The following is a 24,463-nucleotide window of genomic DNA, read 5'->3' on the forward strand; positions in this document are numbered from 1 at the left end:
TCTTTTTTTTTTTTTACTATCATTACTATTTGTTGTTTTTATATATGTCTATACAGTTTTTATAAATTTTCATTTCAGTTTTAGTTATTTTGGTACATCAGGTTAAATCAAATGAAAATGAGAAATGTTGCTTTGGAAACTAGCTGAAATAAGTTACATTTAAAAAAATATTTTATTGTATTTTAAATTTTTTTTTTTTTTTTTTAATTACTTGAAATAGTATTTAAAATTTCTGTTTGTTTAATGTTTTTACGATTTCTTAATGCTAGTACTGATTTTGTGTGTTGATCATTGCAGTGGATGACACTAAGCCAGATAATGTTGGGAATTCCAGCAGCAATGCCGTGCGAAAGGGTGCAGCTCCACTAAAGCAGCCCACCTCACCAGTTCAGCATGACTCAGAGAAGAAACCCGAAGTGGACAGTGTACAGCAGAATCCTCATCCCAGTCCATGTTTATCTGCTGGCCCTGCCAGTAAGAGCCCTGCCTCACCCCTTGGGAATGAGACGTCCGAGAAAGCCAAAGTAGAGGAGGTAAGACAACGCTCTCATGTGGAATGTTTTTTAAAGTTTTATTTTCAGCATTGTGTTAATTTTGTATTCTACACATTATTCAATCCTGTCCTTCACAGTGTTCACGACTAATACTGCAAAATTACAAAATAAAAACAGTAATTTTGTGTGTACAATTTTTGCCCCATTCAAGAGCCACCCATTAACGTTAAATATAAAGTGTGGATAGCACCTGAAAAGTATAATTAAATCCTACTCTTCCAGCTCTCAACCCCAGAAGCAAAGTCCTCGGGTGAAACTGATGGCCGTGTAGCTGTGGATCCAGAGGTAATGACTATTTTTTCTTACTTTTTCTTGCAAAAGTGGCAACATTTGTATCCACTGAACTCGAAGAGGCAGTTTGTCTGTAATCTTCATGTTGTTCATCACTCAGTTTGAGTGTTTGTCATCTTGGTTTTTTTTCAGCAGAGCGTTGAAGTGGTTCCTTCAGAGGGTGAATCTAAAACAGAGACAGAATTGACGGTAAACCAATGATAAAAAGGGTATGCTGGTTATAATGATAAATGGAGTGAATATGTGAGAAGGCTAAATGCTGATGTTATTTCCTGTCGTATGCAGGCAGTGGACACCGTAGAGAAGATACCGCCTACACAGGTAAGGACAAAATTAACAATTTTTAAGCTCTAAAAATTTTTTTATTTTCTTTAAATGAAAGCTCACGAAATACCACCAAACAAATCAGAATTTTTAATCTCTAATGTTTTCAAATATCTTTATGCATTAATGTGCATTAGGATTTATGATGAACGCTACAATTCAAACGTTTTGAGATCAGTAGGATCTTTTTTTAAGTAATGTGTTTATTCATCATGGTTTTAACAAAAATATTAAGCAGCACAGCTGTTTTCAACATTGATAATAAATGTTTCTTCAGCACCAAATTAAGTTATAGAATGATATCCGTGATGTCTGAAGGATCAAACTGAAAATGTAGCTTTTTAAAAATTCAATTGCTTTTTTAAATGTAAGATTTTTTTTTTTAATTTTGCAATTACATTATATTTGAAATTACATTTTAAATTATATTAAAGTAGAAAACAGCTATTTTAAATTGTAAATATTTCAGAATATTATGTGTATGTGTGTGTGTGTGTGTGTATATATATATATATATATATATATATATTTATTTATTTATTTATTTATTTTTTGGATCAAATAAAGCCTTGGGAGCATAAGTCTCATTATTTGGTCAGTAACATTAAACAAATCATACTGATCAAATTTGAATGGTAGTGTAAGCAGGGTGTCCGCGGGTCCTTAAAAAGTCTTAAAATGTCTTAAATAACGTTTTCCTAATATAAGGCCTTAAAAAGTCTTAATGTCTTAAATTCGGATTCGATGGGTCTTAATTATTTTTGGTCTCATTACCGCTAAAATATCTGAAGTCTGACAGACCTAATGACTTTACAATCATTGGACAGACCGAAGATTTCTTCTTCCCCGCGGTAAGTTACTGCGTCATCAGAGAGAATTGCAGTAAGTTAGCAGAATACAGAATACAAGCTCGCGCTGAGGCTCACTCTGTTTGTCTCGAGACTTCAGATCAAACGAGTGTGACGGCACACAAACTCAGAAGAAACACACTGAGGTAAAAATTCAAAATGTTTAGTTTATTCATAACATGATATAGTTAAATAACACCATGACAAGTGAGCTATTTTTCTCAATATTCTCACGACGCAAAAAAAACAAACATTCAAAACATCTACAGAGTGCACGCATTACGTGAAGTCTAGTGCGCTCTGCCTGATGCAGTGCGCTCTGCCTGATCACTGCATGATTCAGTCTATTAAAATACATTCAGAATGATCACAAATTCAACACATGGGGGCAGAAAATGTGTATATTTATACCACTTCACAGAATATGAAGAATATCAAAAACTTTAGGAGTCAGCTGTCCACGAAAGTCCTTAAGATAGGAGCATGATAACACACTCAATCAGTTGAATGAATGACTCAATACTCACTCATTCAGTGACTTACCGTCACTTACTGGTAGTTTAGTTGAGAAGTATGTTGGAAAGTATGCATTTTGCCCTCAACATTTCTTATTTGTATGCATTTACAAATGCATTTTAAATGCATTTAAAACATTAATCTCGTAACATTATTTATTGCAGTTGTAATTATTGTTATTTGCAGTGTAAATTATTTAATCTGACTGGTAGCAGCCCTATAGTGTATATTGAATTTATTGATAAATTGTAATAATTTGACATGTAAGATGATGCATGCATCTAAAAAGGTTAAAAATAGGCCTTTGTAAAGGTAAATATGCAGATTTAAGTATGTAAAAGCTGATAGAACACTGATGAAAATATTGCTTCAGAATAAATTGTTTACTCCACCAAAAATCTCAGTGATGCAGTTATTTTGCGGGGATATTTTGTATGGAATATTGTCTGCTGACATGAAAAGTTCACTGTATATCATAGTAATAAATACCATTTATTACAGCATTGATACTTTGTTTTCTTTTTAATTTATACACATTAAATATTACATATGTATGTAATAAAATGTGTATTTCCGTTACAGGTTTAGGTCTTAAATTTCATATAAGGTGGTAGTAAAAAGGTCTTAAAAAGTCTTAAATTTAACTTGTTCAAGTCTGCAGAAACCCTGTGTAAGGTAATTGTGATTTGTAGGCAAGCAAATACCATTTTTTTAGAGCTTTTAAAATAACATACTATAACAAGGATCTTTGACAATGTTAAAGATCAGCTTCTGCAGTGTTTGAAGGACTGGAGAGAAGCTTTGGTATAATTGTTTATTTCAAAAATATCATTCATTTGATGATCATTATTTAATTTGAAATAGTCTTCTGTAGAGCTGAATGGAAATTTCTATCAAAATGCCCAATGAACAAATGGATAGTGTCCACTACAGAAGATAAATGTATTTTCAGTTATGGAAAGCAATCTACAAAAAAAAAGAAAAAAAAAAGGAACACATTTATTTAGGTCATTAAAGGCAGAGTAAGTGATTTCTGGTAGCCAATGTTGATATTTGAAATCACCAAAACAAACACGCCCCTACCCCAAAAGGGTCTTGCCCCTATTTTGATAGCTCTGCCCCACATATACGTCCGCAACCCAGGCAACGATTAGTTCTGTGAAACAAAGCAAAACCAATGTTACACCATGTCTACTTTTATCCGCCATCTCTATCTTTCTGTCGCTCGGCTCGGCTAATGTCCGTCCCATGCACTGAACGCGCTCTCCTCCACATCACGAGTAGACACGCCCCTTATTGCTGATTGGCTACAAGTTTGTTTTGCGATTCGGCCCGAATCAGTTTTCTAAAGTGTTTTTGAAAAATCACATACCCTGCCTTTAAGTCATATTTTAGTTAAAGTTAATATACCGAATTTTGGACCAATGAGATTTGTCAGTTGGACACGGTTGTTCATGATTATTCCCATCCTTCTCAAAATTCAGGGTAACACTTTATGTAAATGAATGTAATTTTCCCATTTCCCGTGACCTAATCTAAAGTGAGAACTATTCACTCCTTATTACCAATTACTGTGGTACCTTTTTACTATGGTACCAATTACTATACCTTTACTATGAGCTAATTAATAATTTGTTAATTACAGTGATAATGAATCAAGAAGTCACAATTTGTATAGAGTATATTAATGCATTAACTACAGTTTTTAAACTATGAATTAACTATAAACTAAAAGTGATTTGTAAGTACTTCATTAGTCTATACTTTTTAAGTGTTACTAAATTGATGATTTATCTTGTTAATGTTCCTCAGATAGCCTCTAACACTGATCTGTCGGATGTCCCGATCCTCCCGGCCAACCCCATCGCCGTGGTCAAGAACTCTATCAAGCTGAGACTCAGCAGGTAGAAACGGCTCAATCTTTGGCCGGTCTCGTACTCAGGAGGTGAAAGTCCCTTTGTTTCCTGCCCATGTGCAACACGGCTCTCCACAAGGGGGCAGCTCTGTTCTTCCACAAACTTCCCTGTGCCCTCTCCCTCCCCCCCTCCCCTTTGGTACAATGCAAAGAAAAAGAGATGTCATACCCAAAAACCTCAATGTGATTTAAGGTGTTCGTGTGATTTGGTGCACATGCTTTGTAAATCTTATCCTTCTGTTTTGACCTGAAAGATGGTGACGCGGTATGCTTTTTTTTCTTTTTCTTTTGTAAACCAGGCATGTAATTATATTCCAGGGTACAGTTGGTCCATTGGAGACCAATCCACCATATTTGTACAGAGCTGAAGGTATAGATGAGCATCAAAGCGTGCTCAGTAGGTGGAGATGCATTGAATCCGCGTGAATTTATGACAGTACTAATCTGACATGGAAAATTCACTAGCTCGCTCATCCAGATGATTCTAGCTCACTAATGCAGCTGTAATTTAACCAAATCAGTCTCAGATTAGTGTAAACACCGTCGTTTCGCTCCGCCGTCTTGGCAGGGCATTAATTATGAGTGTTATTAGGAGTGGAATAGCTAGAATTCCCAGAATGCTCTGAGGAGACCAGTGCTGGCCGTTCATTTAGGCTTGTTTTACCACGTGTATTTTTATATATATATATATATATATATATATATTTTATAAAATATATATATTTTAAATATATTATATATAATATTTTATAAAATAGTTCATGTAAGGTAAAATTTACTTGATAATGTGTAGTCCTAAAGAAACGAAAATATGAAGAAAGTTGTCACAAGGCTTATATCTTTAAAGAAAGAGCAATTTGTTCAGTAAAACTTTAATTTATATATATATATATATATATATATATATATATTCATTAAAATAGAGACAACCATATTGAACCTTTTATTTGCTTTGAACAGCTCAGTTTTCTTATTATATGCTGGGATTTTCCCTAATGTGGAATCAAAGGTGCGTTTCGAATGACTAATGTGATTAAAATGGCAGTTCATCTCGTTACTGTTGACCTGATTTTGAGGATATGGATGTAAAAATATAAAAGATTGATTTAAGTTTCAAACGAATGATGGTTTATTGGGGCCGGAGAGTTTTGTTCATTTATGAAATCTGTAGAAACTTTTCTTACTCTGTGTTTTGTGTTGTTGGTCTGTGTTGACTCTGTGGATTCGTGTAACGGTAAAGCTGCCGCCCCAGGAACATTGTCGTCACAGCACAGATTCACTCCTGTGAAACGCCTCCTATGGGCTTGCAATGTTCTTTCATACGCTTATTTGTAAGGACAAGGTATTGTACTTTTTCACAAATAAAAGTCTACGTTGTTGCAAAGAGAAATCACTGCGATTGGTTTATTTGTGTTGTCTCGTTACAATAGCGTAATTGCTTTTGACATTGCACACATTTAAAACAAAAATGTATTTATATTTTTTATATTTTATTGTTGATAATATCTATGTTGAATAATTTTTCCATTAAGTTTTTCTCAATCACCCTCCAAAAAAAAAAAAAAAGTTTTTACTTTATTCAATTTTGGAAATGTTTAACCTATTTTTTTGTTTTGGTCTCATTTTTTTGTCCTTGTTACAGTGTAATTACACAAATAAGTACTGAACAACAGTAATTGGCAACATGTACTTTCTATTTATTTAAGGTTAGGGTTTGGTGTCGTGTTAGTTGCTTGTAATTACCATAGACTGTAGGTAATTATGCATAATTTACTGTTATTACTACAGGAAATGTAACAAGGACACGTTAAAATGAAGTAGTATTTTTAGTCAAGGTGTAGGTAATGACTGACATTTACAAATTCCCAAACAAAACTCAGCAAATCAGAGATAATGTTTTCTACACTAAAATATCCTTTAGCCTTAGTGGTTTGAAGTAAACAACGTGAACGCCAATAGTCCTGACAGCCAACTACCCTGTTTATCCCAATGCACTGCAGAATTTTCAGTTTTTGATCTTTGTTTTCATTGTGTGAATTTTTTTTTCTTAAAGGGGACCCTCTTTAGGCCTTTTGTACCCTACTTTGCAAAAGCAAGTACATTTGGTCATTTTCTGGAGAAAATGTGACTGATGCTTATCCACACACAACATGTCACCAGTCATCACAATGCATCACTGGCTGCGGTTCTGGGCTACTAGAGAGCTGCTAGATAGATTTCTAGAATGTTCTGGGTGCTTCTTCGAAAGTTTATAATTACAAAGTATGAGCAATGCAGTGATTCTTCCCCAAGCAATCAGCACTGTTTCCCAAACTTTCCCCACTTCTACAACTGATCTTCCAAACAGCTAGTCTAGTCCCAAATTCATGCTGATGGTTGAGCTAGAAATTCCAACAAACAGATCGAAGTTTGAAAGCACCACAGTGTTTACACTCTTCAGCGAGTCGACTTATCAATTGGTGAAATTTTGCAATGAATCGAAGTTCAGGAGACATTTAGAAATCAAACACTCTCAAACTATAAAGTTGCTGAATTTTAAAATAATATTTATTAAATATTAACATTTCAGTGATTGATTTTGTACAATTTGTGTACAATAAGCTACTTTGGTACTGTGTTCAGTGCCATTTGTTATCCAATTATTACCTATGGATATCTTATTACATGGACAGCATATTAAGGGCATTAGTTTGCTCTTTCAGCCATCAAATCACTGCCCAGTGGTCAACAAAACAGACAAGACCCAACATAATTTAAACTGGTAACATTTTACAGCAGGACCAACTCATGCATGGCATACGCGCAGTCTTGTAATCATAAGTAGCTGCATGCTTTCCTTTTCAGTCTCTGAAGAGTTGTTAGGGGGCTGTACCTCAATGCTTTACTCTTTCTGTTGCTTCCAGTTTTGTTTTTTTCTTTTCCAGTAAGGCTGTCTATCTATGCTATCGTTCTGTTCCTCACTGACGGCTGCAGCGCAGGTGATAAAAGCGTAACCTTCACGTTAATGAAGTACTTGTGCTAAAACATTGCTGTGTTCAAAGTGCGATGCCATGGTCATGAAATGAAAGGGCGGTCTGTCTGTTTCATTCAGATCAAAACCTTCAGAAGTTAAAAACACATTGTACCACATTGTGGAGACATCCATGCTTTTAATGAGAGCAAAGCAATATGGCTAGAGGAAGGGGGATGTATCATTAAGTTACTCCAACAAAGGCCTAGATTGGAGATATTTTCTCAAATTTAGCCCAAACTTTATATTGCTAGTTAAATGCATGTTATCATGGATTTTCTGAATCTCACTGAAACTAAATAGTCACAAATGGATTGGTTCACATGCTGTGTTTATTTTGCATCACATTTGTAGGCTCAAGACTTTATAAAGAGCAGTTCACTCCAAAAATGAACGTCTGTCATTTCTTATCCTCGTTTTGGTTCTGTTGAGCACAAAGGGAATGAATCTGAAGACACCTCACACTTCTTTACCACAGAAGAAATCAAGGAAAGAAAGTCGGAACAAATTATGTGGTAGCCTAATGTTATTAATCTTTCATAAACTGTAAGTTTAAACGGGTTTTCATTTCTAGAATTTCAACAGCTACTAGCTTAGTCTCACTTAAGTCCTGGATAGATCGATAAAATGATTGTTTTCATTTATTAGCGATCAGTGTGCAGTGACCGTATTTTGACAGAACAACCGGTAGGCGTCGCTGTTGTTTTCATTGTCAGTTCTGTTGAAGTGCAGCTTTTATGGCTTCAGGCAATGCGACCTTCTTTTCAGGTTCACATGAGATTCAAAAATGTAACTTTAATAAATAAAACAATGTTTATAACACCTAAATACCTCCCAGTAACGAAAAATACTAGACATTTGCTTTTTGAGTGGTTTTCAGTTAGGGGCAAGCACCTGCTAAGTGCTGGATATTATTTAGAAATGGCATGCAAATTGGCCTTTGTCAGCCGCTGATGAGGAAATATTTGAATAACAATATCCTGAGCGCTGTGACGTCTGCTCTTCAGGTGTTTCTGAGCTTGGCAGGGCTTTATGAGAAAGTATAATTAGAGTTCTTGGCATGGACACAACATGGTCTGTAAAACACCACAGAAACACCACTAGTCAGTTTAGCAGCCCTCCACCGCCGCCGCTGCAGAATCAACTCTGCTCAACGTTTGTTTGTCAATTAAAAATGGCATGTGTGCCAAGACTTGCTGCATTGAATTCATATAACATGAAATTACTGTTTATGGCACTGGTTTATTTTTTACCTGGGTCATTTTACCATGCTTTCATGTCCCCATCATAGGCCTATATATGTTGATGAATAATATACAGGCCTAAATACTGGATAAAACCGCTTTTTACATTTATAAATACAAAATACATATAAATATTTATATATTTATAAATATAAATGATATTACCCTTTATTTTTAAGAAAATCACAATTAAAAACGGGTGAATTTTAAATAATTCTACTACATTGGTTTTAGCAGATGTTTCTGTTGCCCCAGTTCATTAATATATAACCCAGGTGTTTCTCTAATTAAAATACTTTCAACAAAACATGTTTTCTTAGAAATATTGTTTGAATTGGCAATCAGTTTGAAGGATTTTCCCTTTAACTAAAATGACATCATCTTTCAGAAAGTGACATCATTTTGGTGGGTAAACTGTACCAATCCATATTAACAGTGGATTGGATGAATTCTGTGATGCTTTGTGCTATTAGTTGTTTGTGTCACTCTAAAACATTTGTCAAAATTACAGAAATTAAAATGTGAAAATGTCAAAAGATGCTCGCAAGTGTCACATGACATTCAGGCAAACAAATAAAACATTTCATCTTTTTAATGAAAAGTTATGATTTTTAAAAAATGATTTAATTATTAACTCTCACAAACAACAAATGATTATTATCTCTCACAAACCCCAGTTTGGGAAAAACTGGTGCACATAATGAAATTGTAGCCGAATTAATTCAATTTAAACCTGAGCTTGCCTGTATCTTTTTATAGAAATAGTTCCTTACATTGCAACACACGCATATTCATTATTTTAAGTTACACAAAAGGTACTCCATAACAAGTGACCCACCTTACCCACAACCCATTTCTGGGTGAGTGCCCCCACCCTCTTGCCTGGCCAGCCCAGTGCCCCCCTGGTCCCACTCTGCGCTCTGCTCAAAGGGCTAATTAGTGGCTGAATATGCAAATAAGCACAGCTGCCAAAGTGTGGCACTATTTTACTGAAATGCATCAGGAGTTCATATGGTGCTTTGGTTCAGTGGTGAAAACAGCTTTAAAAAATTGTTGAAAAAACTTATAATTCTAAGCAACCTGATGCATTCAGATTTTTAGGTTATCAACAAATTTTCAATTATATATATATGTATATGTGACTCAAAAATCATTTTATGGTGTGTGTGTGTGTGTGAAAATTGTTTCAAAGCACTTAACATAGCAACACTTCAAATAACTTACAATAATGACAAAACAACAACAAAAGGTTGAAACATGTCAGCACAAAGCAAAACAATAATCCTTTAACAGCATGCTGGGAACCCTTAACATTACAGCAATAATCTTCAAAATAATAATTATTAAAAAAAAATCCAGACAACTGTGTTTGACTAGTTGGGACAACATTTGGGGGAATTCTTCTGGTTGGCGTTTCACGTAATTCAAATTTCTTTTATTTGTGACTCAAATGGGCCCACAAATGATAAAATCTAGGTTTATTTGTTGGGTAGTCATGTCACCTGACCTCTGATCGGAATATATTGACGTCTGAATCATGGTAAACTCGTTCTTAAAACTCTGCCCGGCTGATTGCCGATGATGCTTGATTAAAGGATGAAGAGAACATTAAGAATCAATAGCGTGGACAGCTCAGTGAATCAGACTACACAGTCAATTAACCAGCTGCTGAACATCAGCAACAGGGAGCTGATCTCGGATCAGTTCATCCACGCATTCAGCTGAGGTGGGCCGCAGAGTGAAGAGACACCCGAGCCTCTCGTCGCCCTTTTTCAAATTTCTCTGGCTGGATAATAAAGGTTAATAACAGTCCTTTCAGTGTCATATTTGACATGACCAGTCATTGCAGTAATTACAATCATTACAGCTGAAGGATGTCGTCTTATCCTTCTTAAACATAAGAGCGTGCCAAAAAAACAATTATTCAATCAAGAGGGCACCCCTCCTTCACTCTAGTCAATAGTAGCTGAAAGGAGTTGGTTCACTTGAGTTCATGTCCGGAGAGAATAAGTCTGACTGCAGAGACCTTTAATTTCAGACGTTCAATGGAATGTTAACTTTCTTCACACGATCAGTGAACAGGAAGTTCTGTGGGATTCAGCGGGTTCCTTTTTTTTTTATTTTAAAAGCGAGTTAGCCTGGCAGAGGGATGTCAGACAAGTTACACTTTCTTGCACACATTCTCTCTCTCTCTCTCTGTCCTCTAATGCATGCTGGGATTGTCAGGATGTAATTTAAGTGCATAGGCACAAAGACCAAATGCCAAACAGACAATGACGATGTGTTCAGCTTTAAATGTAGCCGCTCTCGGTTCGTTTGGGGGGTGTAATTAGAATCAGTGTTACAGAAAAGAGTCAAAAAAATCACAATGTGCTTTTAGACACATGATCGGGGGGAAATGAAAGAATCTGAACGCGCTGCGGGGCCGCAAGGCTAGCGTCGCAGATAATACCGTCACATGTAGTTTAAAGAGGTTGTGCTAAAAGCTGGCCCACAAACGGTGCACATAGAAAATCCAGTGAATTTGAATATAGTTGAAAAAACAACAGATTTACACAAGAGGGTTGTCATGGAAACAGCATATCTTCTTGATCTGAAGACTCTTGTTTAGGTTCTCGTTTATATTAGACTTTAAGAAGCAAACACACTTTATCACGTGACATGAACATGTTCAATCGTACTTGAGTGAGTCTGGAAGAACAAGGGCAATTGTAGAAAAGGCCAACTGCAAAAGTTTTTCAATCACAGATAAGTGACATTTATTCAGCACATGCACAGTAATTTTCTCTCTCTGACTGCGAAAAAGAAGGGTGATGATTTCACTTTGATACATTATCACAAAAACGGTTGTGAGGTCTATTTAATTCTTCTGCTTAAAGGCAGAGTAAGTGATTTTTCAAAAACACTTTAGAAAACTGATTCGGGCCGAATCGCAAAACAAACTTGTAGCCAATCAGCAATAAGGGGCGTGTCTACTCGTGATGTGGAGGAGAGCGCGTTCAGTGCATGGGACGGACATTAGCCGAGCCGAGCGACAGAAAGATAGAGATGGCGGATAAATATCGGATCAGCTTTCCATGGCTGGAGAGAACTCAAGGAGCGGAGGCCTGCGATCGGACGCCGAGTAAGTACTGTACAGCTTTGATGCTTTTGATTTCAAACTAATATATGTTATGTCTAAGTTGCTGATTATGATTTAACATTAATAAAGCATGCAAACAGTTTTGCTTCTAAATGAACTCAGGAGTGATATCAACATGTTATGAATTTAAAAATGTGTGACTGAACTGAAACTGAATGTAATGTGTGAATTTATTTCATAAATTCATCTGTTCTCGACTTATCAGCTGATTAATACATCTTTTTATATAATTATAATGCAGGTACCACTTAGATGTTTGTGTACATCTTAACAACTAAATATTGCATAATACACTCTAAAAAATGCTGGGTTAAATACAACCCAGTGCTGGGTAAAATAGGGACAAACCCAGCAATTGGGTTGTTTTGACCCAGCGGTTGGGTTACTACCCAGAAGGTTGGGTTAAACATTTAACCCAACCGCTGGGTCAAAACAGCCCAATTGCTGGGTTTGTCCCTATTTTACCCAGCACTGGGTTGAATTTAACCCAGCATTTTTTAGAGTGTAGTACAAAAATGATTCACTAACTATTAAAGCAATGATATTATTAGTTTGATATGTGCAGTCTGAGATACAGCGGGTTGATTTATTCATGTGAAACATGACTTATTTTGCAAGTGTTACAATTGGCCTCCTTCTTTGTTACGACTTATATTTAATTCAGTATTATGATCTAATCTTTTTCAATTTTTAATTGACCAATTAAAATGTTTCTTACATTAAAATATGTCAGGTAGATTTGTACCCGTCTGAGAGTTACAGTAAAAAGTGACTGTATTGTATATTTCATTACCTCATCCAAGTAAACAGAAATAAAAAGAAAGTCTAAAAGTAAGACAGAGATCTTAAATGCACACCGTCCTGCTCTTGCTGCAACTGCTGGGCATCTCTCTGTTCCTGTCCGCTCGGGAAGCTTTCTTCCGTTTAATTAGATTTGTAAAAACAATTTTTGGAGAGCTTTATTCTGTAAAAGCTCTCAGGGGTTAAAATCAGCTGAGCACTTCTTTTCAGATTCTTTTCAGCAGTGAAGCATAAATTATTTAAAATTGTGCGACCTTTTATCTCACCCCCTTTGAAGGCAGCAAATTAAAAATGTAAATGGCCTCCCTAATTAATATGCAAATGCATTCATTCCCAGTTAACAATTAGCAATTAAACCTGCATTGTCTAGAAAGAGCACTGACAAAATTAGCAACTTATTTTTGCATTTGAAAAATAGCGACGGGACACAAATGTTTTGTTGGACAAAGTAACTTTTTGAAATGTTTTGGATCAGCTGGCCTGACAAAAGGTGCATTTTCTAAAAAGACAGATCGGATGGTCACATTTGACCTTCTGCTAAGAGGTTTCTCTTGTCCTCCTTAGAACAAATTAGTTTTTAGACCCCCCCGCTCCGCTATAATATTTGCTTAGAGATTTCAATAGCCAATAGAAAAGTCAGAAATCTCAGGGTTGATGATTTGCATATGCTAAAGTATGTTGCCTCTCCCAAGGCTTGTAGACAATAATGATGGTCACTATTCAGACTATAGAAGAGAAGGTTCTTCATCACTTCACAGTGGGCCCCACATTCAATGATAATGACATGTACAGCTCTTAACATTGAAACATTGAAACATTAAGTGTTTAAATGTAAAGACTTGCATTGTAAATATGCCAAACCCTTTGGGACTTAGGAATTTCCAAATGATTGCTAAAACACTTCAAATACATATACATCTTATGCTCTGTTGTAATTCTTCCATTCAAATCTGTTGCATTTTTCACATTTCATTTATGTGCTTTGTTGCAATACTATTTGTATTATAATCCTTGCCCTTAGAAGCTCTGAAGTATTAAAGTGTTATGGGCTGATTATTCATTTGATGATTATAAAAATGTGGTTGTTTGTGTGTTACTGTTCATAGTCTTGAATAACATTTTGATTAAATCATATTACTATGTAATTACTGATGTAATACATGTAGTTCTCACCATCCAGAGTAGTTTGTTTTGTGGTAGTTGTCAAATAACATAGACATGAATTTTAGGTTTATAAATCAATTGACTCCAGGGGTGTGAAACATGCATTTCATCTAGCGACAAATATTCCATGTAGCCTCTCAACTAATATGAGGCCATAAAACCTGTAGGTAAAATAGTTTCAGATGAAATATGACATTTCACACCACTGTTGTATTGCCACGGTTATGTTCTGTTTACATAGACTTTGAGTTGTTTTCATTTCCTGTTCTCCTGTGTAGTTTTGTTTCCTTGACCTAGTTTTCCTTAGTTCCCTTGATTAGTTTATTCTGTTCACCTGTGTCCTGTTAATTAAGGGTGTACTCACACTAGGCACGGTTGCCTTGAACCGAGCCCGAGCGCGATTATCCCCCCTCCCCACTCCCCTGCTGGCCTGCACTCACACTTGCACTAAACATTCCAGGCCGGAGCATGCTTACGTCATGTATGAAATAACGGAGAAAACCACTTTCGCTAATATTCTGCTGAATAATTAATAACTTCCAACCGGGCCAGGGCCGACTAAACGAACGCGCTCGGGTACGGTTCAAAACGCCTAGTGTGAGTACACCCTAAGTCATTAGTTCCTCGCTTACGTTTGTATAAATGCTCCTTGTTTAGTTCTCTCAGTGGCCGGTTATTGTTTGTTTATGTGTACACTGCATTGGTTGCCTGTCTTCCTGGATTTCCTGTCTGTTCTTCTGTGGATTATCTCAACCGTAAAGCCATGTTGGCCAATCAGAAACCTGAAAAAGTCTCGAGTAGGCGGAGATAACAGCGCAGGCGCCGACGTCACAAGTCAAAAACTCCGGTTTCGCTGTCTACACGATAACACTGCAATCGGAGTTTTTGAAAATCTTCACCCTGGCAGGCGTTTTCAAAAATATTCGGTTTCAGTGACCTGGTGCTGCGTTTGCGTGTGGACGAACGGCCTAACCACGTAGAAAAAGCTAAAGGTTAAGTTTTAAAAATAACCGCGTTCGTGTGGACAGGGTCTTAGTCAACTCCTGCATTGCGCACTTGATCTCCCATCAGCGAGTGTGACATGTATCAGCTACCCATTTACTGTTATACTGTATCACATAAAGCAGGTACATAAAAGATTATCATCCAAGCGTTATCGCTAAATAAACCAAGACAGGGTGATGAGGATCTTGTATTTTGTGATAACAACCGTCTGGCTGTACATTATTCCATTTATTACATGACTACTTGCCACATAAGTAGCCTAAATAATTGGAAACTTAATACTGATTTGAGTTTACTTACTTGTACAATACAACAATATTACAATAATATTAATATTTAAGTCCTCCGATTTAATTTCCAACTGAGATGCAAGATGGCATCAGTTGTATTAAGCCATGTAAGCGCCACTATGTTGAGATCACATAACCAGCCAGATACTACCTGCTTTATCTCAAAATTTAATTTGTGGTACAAATTAATCACAGTTGTGTGTAAATAGTGTTTCTACAACTGCATTGGTAATTGAAAACCTGTTAGCTTATTGATGATGTTGCCTTCACACCACTAGATGTCAATCCAAATGTCAAACTGGTCAGAGAAAAATAAAAACTTAGTAGTGCACTTAGTATGAGAAATGTAGTCTTTATTTCTGGTTGGATATTTGTAATTCTGCCAGTTTAATACACAGAGAACAGTCCCTTTACTAGAAAACATTCACTATATGGGCAAAAGTATTGGGAACACCTGACATTACACTAACAGGAACTTTAATAACATTGCATTCTAAATATATAGACATTAGGAATTGGCCTCCCCTTTGCAACTATATCAGCTTCCACTTTCTGGGAGGGGTTTCCACAAGATTTTGGAGTGTTTCTGTGGGAATGTTTGCCCATTTATCTAGTAGAGCATTTGTGAGGTCAGGATGTTGGACAAGAAGGCCCGGCTCACAATCTCCATTCCAGTTCACCCCAAAGGTGATTGATGGGGTTGAGGAAAAGGGCCTTCCCCAAACTGTTCTCACAATATTGGAAGCATAGCATTGTCTGAAAAGTCTTGGTATGAAAAAGCATTAAGATTTCCCTTTACTGGAATTAAGAGGCCTATCCCAACTTCTGAAAAACAGTCCAATGCCATTATCCCTTTTCATCCAAACCTTACAGTTGGCACAATGCAGTCAGGCAGGTAATGTTCTCCTGGCATCTGCCAAACAGAGAAGCATGATTTGTCACTCCACAGAACAAGTTTCCACTGCTCCAGAGTCCTGTGGTGGCGTGCTTTACATGACTCCATCCAATGCTTGCCATTGTACTTGATGAGGCTCACATGAAGCTACGTAGCCATGGAAATCCATTCCACGAAGCTCCCGCTGCACAGTTTTTGTGCTGATGTTCATGCCATTGGAAGTTTGGATCTCTTCAGCTCTGGAATCAGCAGAGCATTGGCAACTTTTACGCACCATGCACATGAGCACTTGTGACCTTTACATGGTCTTCCACAGTTGCTGCTGTTCCTAAATGCTTCCACTTTGCAATAATACCACTTAGAGTTGACCATAGAATATATAGCAGGGATGAAATTGCATAAACTCACTTATTGCAACGGTGGCATCCAATCACGGTACCACACTTGAATTTACTGAGCTCTTCAGGAAGACCCTTTTTTCCCCACAAATATTTGTAAGTGCAGACTGCATGGCTAGGTGCTCGATTTTAAACACCTGAGGCAATGGGTCTGATTGACACACCTGAATTCAATAATTAAGAGATGTGTTCGCTTGCTCAGCATTTCAAGGTATGGGCAGCTAACACAATAATCTAATTTTAATTAATACAAAATCTAGATTTAAAGTTCTGCTAACTTAATCTTGAATATTATGAGACTAAATTGGATGTTACAGATTACCTAATTTTTTTGAGTTCTGCTAACTTAGGGTTTACAGTGTAAAGTACAATAGGGCCAAAACATCCATGTTTAAAGATCAAGAATTAATATGAAGAGAATTTGCACACCGTCTTATCTCATGTACACTTTGTACTGCATTGAAAGGAAAGAGTGGCAGTAACTCTTTTCCGCAGCACAGTAGTTCTGTATTCCAGACACACATCTTTTCACACATTTTCAATCAGGTTCAAAGGCTCTTGTTCCATGATGAAGGTAAATCGAGTAAAATTGAGTGAGGACATCATTTCGTCTGAGGACCACCTGTGGCTCCAGGTATGAGCTGAGTGTGTTTTATGTCTCTGGGGAGCTGTGGAAGAGAAGAGCCTCTTCTGGTCGTAATTAACACAAGCCTGTTGATTCATGGATAATGAAACAGAATTCATTAACACTCTGTTAATTGCCATGTAGCTCTTACAAAGTTTTCACTCAGTTCCGAATAAGGAATGGAGAGGTGAGAATGAGCAGCTCATCCTTACAGGAAGCAGTGTGACTCTCTAAATTCACTGGCATTAAGGTACTTCAAGTCTCACTTGACAGCAGGGGTTTATGTCCGGTCCCATAACCCTTTGTGCTTCAAAGTGCAAGCCCCTTCAAACATCATGCCCAATAGAGCCTTTGAATCTGTCTGTTATAGTAGTACTCTTAAAGGGGTCATATGATGCGATTTCAATTTTTCCTTTCTCTTTAGAGTGTTACAAGCTCTTGGTGCATAAAGAAGATCTGTAAAGTTGCAAAGACTAAAGTCTCAAATCCAAAGAGATATTCTTTATAAAAGTTAAGAGTCAGCCTTACAGATAAATTGTCTCAAAACAGTTAGTCAATTTGTTTTCTCTCTTTATGTAAAGAGGCCACATTTTTAAACTGCTCCATTCTCTTATGTAAAATTACTACATAATACTGTCACTAAGTTTTTATAGACTAAAAGTTTTTAGAGAATATTATTCTTAACCTGTTGTGATTTTTTCTTTGATTACAGTATTTTAAACAGTATTTTACTATAGCCAGGATTATACTATAGTATTTTGAAAAATAATGTTTTTTTTTAACAGTGTATGGATCAGCTGGAGGAAAACATATTTAAAATTACTTAAAAAATAGTTTAGAACAGAAATCAATTGAAATCACATTTATTACATGTAATGGCATTTTAAATTTGTACTTCTGAACATACATAGTATGAATCCTTTACAACTAAAAACAAATTTGTTTATAATGCACTTTTAGTGAAACACATCAGGGCATACATAATACTGTTTAGAGAGCCTTGGACATTAGCTATGTCACATGACCATCAAAATTCCACATTTATCATTTACACGAAAATGAAGGAAATATAAGCTACCATTTAGATTAAACATGCAACACAGCATGTTGGGTTATCTAAGAAACCCAAATGTCATGCTCCAACACAGTCACATGACAGTCTGTAACAATTTTACACTTTTGTAAATTGGTGTAGAATTCATATGAATGTCTACAATCTCCATGTTTGAATACCCCACTAAGGGTTAGGTAATGGGTTGAGGTTAGGGGTGCAAATTTGTGACTTTTTTATTACAAATAATGTTTTCCTACGAATCACATCATATGAATTCTTGCTAAAATGCAACTTTGTAAAATACTCACTTTTTTGTGAATTTTACAAGGTGTTGATTCCGTATGCATTCGTACAATATGATTGTACAAAAATGAGTAGCATGAAGCTCCACCTCTAATCCCACCCCTAAAGCCGTCAATGGGGTGTAAGTACATTGTACAAAAGCATACAAATGAGATTGTATAAATGCATATGAATTAGCCAACAAATCACCGAAACGTAAAATAGTAACAAATTGCTTTGAGATTGTGTTGTCTGGACACACAATAAGGATGAATTCTCAACATAACAGTACGGTATACTGGTGTTCAGTACGAATGCATATAAAACAGGCTTTCCTTTTCTCTGGTTTGCTGTGTTGTGCGCACTTCTAAGGTCTGTCAAGCACCACATCAAAAGAAACCTGCATCTCACAGTCTCCGGGGAATTCCACGACACCTCTTTCCAGTCCAAGGACCGGAGAGGCGGGTTTTTTTCATCTCTTCTAATGTTCACTCTTCCGATCCGTTCTGAGACAACCGCTCCTGCAATGATGAGTTTGTTAGCTCACACCGTCAATCAAAACAGAGACTCTGCTTTAAAAAAAAAAAAAAAAACTATTCCAGATTCATGCAATCTTTTTTTTATTTACACTTGAATGTGGGTAAGTTTCATGAAAAAAAAGCAAAATTTTGAACAAAAAGCTCAGAAAATCATGTTTTTGTAAAAGGCTACATCTGGATCAGATTCAGAACAATGATCAAAACATAAATGGAATAGATTGCTTCCATCAACACGTCCAAAACTTGCACTGTTCTGTACCACTTCCTGGGTCATCATTTCATTTGGTAACATTAAGCAGTTTTGATTCATATGCTGTTTAATGCTTGATGATCGCGTTATTTTACATATGCATCTGCTTATATGCTTTCACCTGTTTCTCATTCTTTTTCACCATGTTTTGATCCAGATGTGCAGTACTCTTTCAGAAGATGTGTAATAGTGCCTCCTACCGTACAGCAGTGAATGCATGGAAAGCTGAAAAATTGTGTCAATGGTGGGGAAAGAGGTAAAAAAAGAAAAAGACAAAAGATAAATATGGTAGCAACATTTTAAGTTTTACAGATTGAACTTATGGTTAAAAAATAATTTCATTAATAGAAATAATGTAAAAAAATGAAATGAAATAAATAATGAAAGAATATCAATTACTTTAATTTATAATACACTGACAACCATTTTTAACAACATAAGATGTAGCAATATACGGCCACACTTTATTTTAAGGTTCAGTTCTCACTATTAACAAACTCAATAAACTCCTAATTACTGCTTATTAATAGTTAGTGAGGTAGTTGTTAAGTTTAGGTGGATTAAGGGATGTAGAAAATGCTCATGCTGAATATATGCTTTATAAGTACTAATAAGCAGGCAATATGCTAGTAACATGCATGCTAATAAGCAACTAGTTAATAGTGAGAATTGGTCCCTAAATTAAAGTGTCACCCTATATACATAACTGATAACAAAAAAACTTTGCTTTTTTTTCTCTCAATGAAAAAAGCATCAAAAGTGAGCTGTCAGACAGAATTCTGGGAATGTCACTTTCCATTTCTTCACTGTAAAGATGACTTGCTCTTTTTCACTTCCAAAAACTGTACATTGACATGATATGATATGATATGATATGATGATATGTCCCATTAGATCTATTACACTTTACCTTATAGAGATCTTACTGTTGACCAATTAACAGGTTTTTACCGTAATATTTTTACAGTCTTTTTCCCATTAAAATTACAATAAATTTTTTTTTTTTTGGACAATTAACCCCTGCTGGCAGATGCCGTGACTGCAACACCATTATAGGGCAAAAAGCATGTCTCTCTCTTGAAAGCCAATATTTTTCCATCAATCTAATGCACAAACATTTCATTATATTATAATTTCAATTTTTGTGGACAATTTTATTGCTCGCCTGTACTCTTTTTTCATCGTCCTGTCCAAGCAGAACACTTGGTTCATCTAAAATCATACCGCTTACTGCTACGCTAACCGCATACTGTGGTTAGGACGTGTGCTCACTCTCTATCAGATTTGCATAAATAACCTCCCAGCATGCCCGCACCACTGCCCAGGTGCAAGGACATTTGCATATATAACTGCGATAGCGCTCCCAAGAGTCCCCTTAGCAGCCGCTGAGCGAATAGGGGGTCGGTGGCGGCACAAATGAATTTGGAATTAAAGTCCCACATGTGTGTCCTCTGTGAAGTCGTCGAGGTGTTGACAATGGAGACAAGGAAACCACTGCTTAATGAGAAAGTGATTGATTCCTACAAAGATTAGTTAATTGATAAATTCATTTATTTTGGACGGACATTTTTACTGCAGACAAATGTCTTAATGACTAAAAAGACACATTAAATCAAAGAGATAATGACTCACACAAACACTTAATTCACCTAAAGCAAATTAAGACATGTCCACTATGATTAATGTTTTTCTTTCAATCTTACATTAATCTAATTACTGCACATCATCAGACTATTCAAATGATGGAGGTCAGGATATCTAATTCACATTACATCCCATTCAAATTTTATCTAGCGAAGAATTCAAAACATTAAGGTTATACCAAATTTAGATTAAAAGCAACTCAGACTACAGTAGAACCAGATTAATTTACATCAAGCTCCTATAATTTTATTCTAAAACCAACCTAGATTATATAAACTACTCATTCTGTATTCAACACAGATTATTAGCAGCTCATTATATTCCTATAAATTCACATACCCAAATCAGATTTAAATAAACTCAGTTTAACCTCAACTTTATAATCTACCCAAATTAGCAGGTCATTCTATATAACCAACCCAAGTTAGCCTAATCGAAGTTAGAGCAACTACTATACTACACTCAACTTTATATTCACACCAGATTATTAATATCTCATTACATTCCTAAACTCAGAATATAACAAACTCATTCTATACTCAAATCAGATTTAAAGCTACTCATACTATACTCAACTACATTCACCTATTATTATTAGAGCCCGAAAAATAATATGCGTTCTCATGAAAATGCGTATAAATAGTACGCCAAATAAAAACGAAAACTCGTGGTATTGATACGCAAAAATGGACTTTGGCGTGCATATGATACACATGTGTTTGGCATGCATATAATACGCAGTTTTCGATTGCATATGATACGAAATTTGCTGCCGTGCATATGATACGCAATTTTCGCGTACATATGATACGCATCTACCCCACAACCCTAAACCTACCCATCGCGTAGCATATACACGCCAAAGTCCATTTTTGCGTATCAGTACCACGAGTTTTCGTTTTTATTTGGCGTACTATTTATACGCACTTTCATGAGATCAGGTTGATTATTACCAGCTGATTATATACCTAACTCAGAATACAACCAGCTCATTCCATTGCACGCTATATCCAACCCATAATAAAATCAGTTTATTGATCATCAGCTCATTATATACTCAACCCATATCATAACTAACCAGCTTATTCTATTACAAACCCTGATTATAAACAGCTCATTTTATATCATATTAATATTACAACCAGTTCATTATATACCTAATATACTAGATTATACTGTAAGCCATATTTAGTACTATTTTAATTATAATCTTTTATCAACATAATCCACGTTGCTTTCAAATCAAACTATTAAGATGGTGTAATATAGGATATCTTATATCGCATTAAAATGTTAACGTATTCAGAAATCAAAACATCTCATTCTACACCCAAATAAGTTTACATCCAGCTCACTCTTTTACCAATTCAAATTATAATCATCCCATTCTACAATCAACCCAGATTATAATGTTCTCATTCTTTTTTTTTTTTTACTATGCAATTTATAACCAGCTCAGATTATAACCATTTTATCCATAGCCATCCTAGTCTGTAATCAACACATATTATAACCAGCCCGTTCTATAACCAATACATATTGAAACCATCCATGAAATCAATAACCACCCCATATTATAGCCATCTTATTCTATATCCAACCCAGATTATAATCAAATAAGTCTATACTGAACTCATTTTAACCAGCCCATTCTATAACCAAACTCATTAAATAGCAAAACCAGATATTAACCAGCTAACTCTATACCAAACTCATATTATAACCTGTCCACTTCATACCTAACTCATATTATAAATAGTTTATTCTATAACCAACTCAGATTATAAACAGCTCATTATACAACCAAACTAGACTTTAACCAGCCCATTCTACACCCAACTTATATTATAACCAGCTCATACTCATATTATAACAAGGACATTCTGCATCCAAATACAGAGTTCTGGCATGAAACTCTAGATGGCGCAGTCCGATAGGTCTAACTCAATCTGACCTAATGACATAATTATCACATGGCACAGCTGATTGGTTCTCTCCTGTATCAGTTGCCAATGAGCTCGCTGCTCAACATTCAAATATATGTGTTCTGTGCAGTATTTCTCTTTGGAAGTTGCATTTTGATTTGTGTAAGTAGTTCGTGTGTGACACCTTGTGGTGAAAAATATTATTACACTACTAAATAGAACGCAACAGGAAGCACGTTAAACAGTAGAAGAAGATATTCGTTTTCTGTGATCTGCGTTTTGGATGTACGTCATTGTTTGCGGTCTAATCCTTGGAGTAGATACGATCGTAAGTTATACATTTCATATTGAAAACAACTGCAATAATGTTGTTAGTTTAATTAAAAGCTGGTTGTTATTAAGATGTTTAGAGATCGATGTTTGATTCTGGAATATAGCACGATCTGGCGGCTAATATGCTAATGAAGCTGCGCAATCCTTTTTTCTTCAAGCACATGTTCTTACCATAAATCGGTTGTTTATTTAGTTGTTTGATTATGTAAGTGGATGTTTGTGAATGTGAAAATATCCATGATATTTGTAAATCACTTTGTAATTTGTATCTTTTATGTTTCTTTAAGTTTTACAGTAAAGTAAAGTGTGCATCACATAAGCACAACGAAGAACGTGTGATGGAGCTTTATTTCTGTTAGCTATCTGTCAACGCATGGTTCAGAACACCATTGCCAGGGCAGAATAATATGACTAGTGCTTGCCGTAGCAGTTGCAGCTTGCTTCAGAAACCCTCCACCTTTCCCAGCTCCACCTGTATAGATCTGCTACGGGGTGATTCATGTATGTTATATTTGCAGCAGCAGTATTTCTTACATGCTCACAGCAGCATGTTGTGGATGTATTGGCAGTAACAAGTCTCGGTACTTGCTCTGCTGCAGCAGCAGCAGCGTAGCAGATCTATTCCACCAAGACCAAATACATTAACATTGTCATGTACATTAGCATGCCAATCCCTCCGAGAGTTGTCATGACAGAACTTAGATTTAAAGCATCTTATTCTATACTAGGTTATAATTTGTTTATTTTGTAACCAACCCATATTAAAAAGAGCTCACTGAAATAATATCACTAAAATCAAAGAATTGGAATTCAAGAAAATGCATGGAAAAGAATCAACAGCACCGACTGTGACGTACATCTGTCATGAAAGACTCCTAATCCTTGATGATAGTGAACGCCTGGCCTCTTAGCCTGCAGCAAATTCATCACAGCCCTGCCCGTCACAGCCATATGACACTCATTACAGATGTCAAAAAGACTCAGACGCTTAGTCATTTCCCATTTGCAGGCGGTGAGCGCAAGACACGAGTTTAACTAGCTGCCAGGTTGGCAAGCCAAGTCTGTAGAGGCTTCCCATTGAAATGTTTACCCTGATTCCCATCTCAGGAAATGGGGGGATCATCTCATAGACGAGCCCATTAACGGATGTATTGTGCCCAGCCACGTTAGCTTTGGAAAGCACTGAAGAGTGGCGCGTGCCAAAAGAAGCAAATAGCACCATGCCAACAGGAGGCCCAACGGACCTGCACGTGGATAGAAAGCGATAAGAGTCAATAAAAGGCAACTGAAGCATCAGGATGCCTGTAAACAGTGTGAACAAATTCCATCAAACAAATGTTTTTTTCAGCTACAGGTCTTTTATGTCTCAAGGGTTTATTTTTTATTAGTGCTGGTTTGCTAACTTATTTTTCTC

General features: G+C 36.1%; 1 protein-coding gene across 1 annotated transcript in view; it reads left to right on the plus strand.

Moving 5' to 3' along the window:
* Positions 1–5,147, plus strand: part of LOC107730806 (poly(A) polymerase alpha-like) — a 33,584-nt gene extending 28,437 nt beyond the window's left edge. Inside the window, 5 exon segments of the mRNA XM_016541748.1 lie at positions 298–533; positions 777–839; positions 978–1,034; positions 1,131–1,166; positions 4,346–5,147. Of these exon segments, the coding sequence (XP_016397234.1) occupies positions 298–533; positions 777–839; positions 978–1,034; positions 1,131–1,166; positions 4,346–4,441 (488 nt within the window). The 3' untranslated portion in view covers positions 4,442–5,147.
* Positions 5,148–24,463: the final 19,316 nt, after the last annotated feature.

This window comes from Sinocyclocheilus rhinocerous, unplaced genomic scaffold (assembly GCF_001515625.1).
Source record: "Sinocyclocheilus rhinocerous isolate Xijiao unplaced genomic scaffold, SAMN03320098_v1.1 scaffold2144, whole genome shotgun sequence".
Taxonomy (NCBI): Eukaryota; Metazoa; Chordata; class Actinopteri; order Cypriniformes; family Cyprinidae; genus Sinocyclocheilus; species Sinocyclocheilus rhinocerous.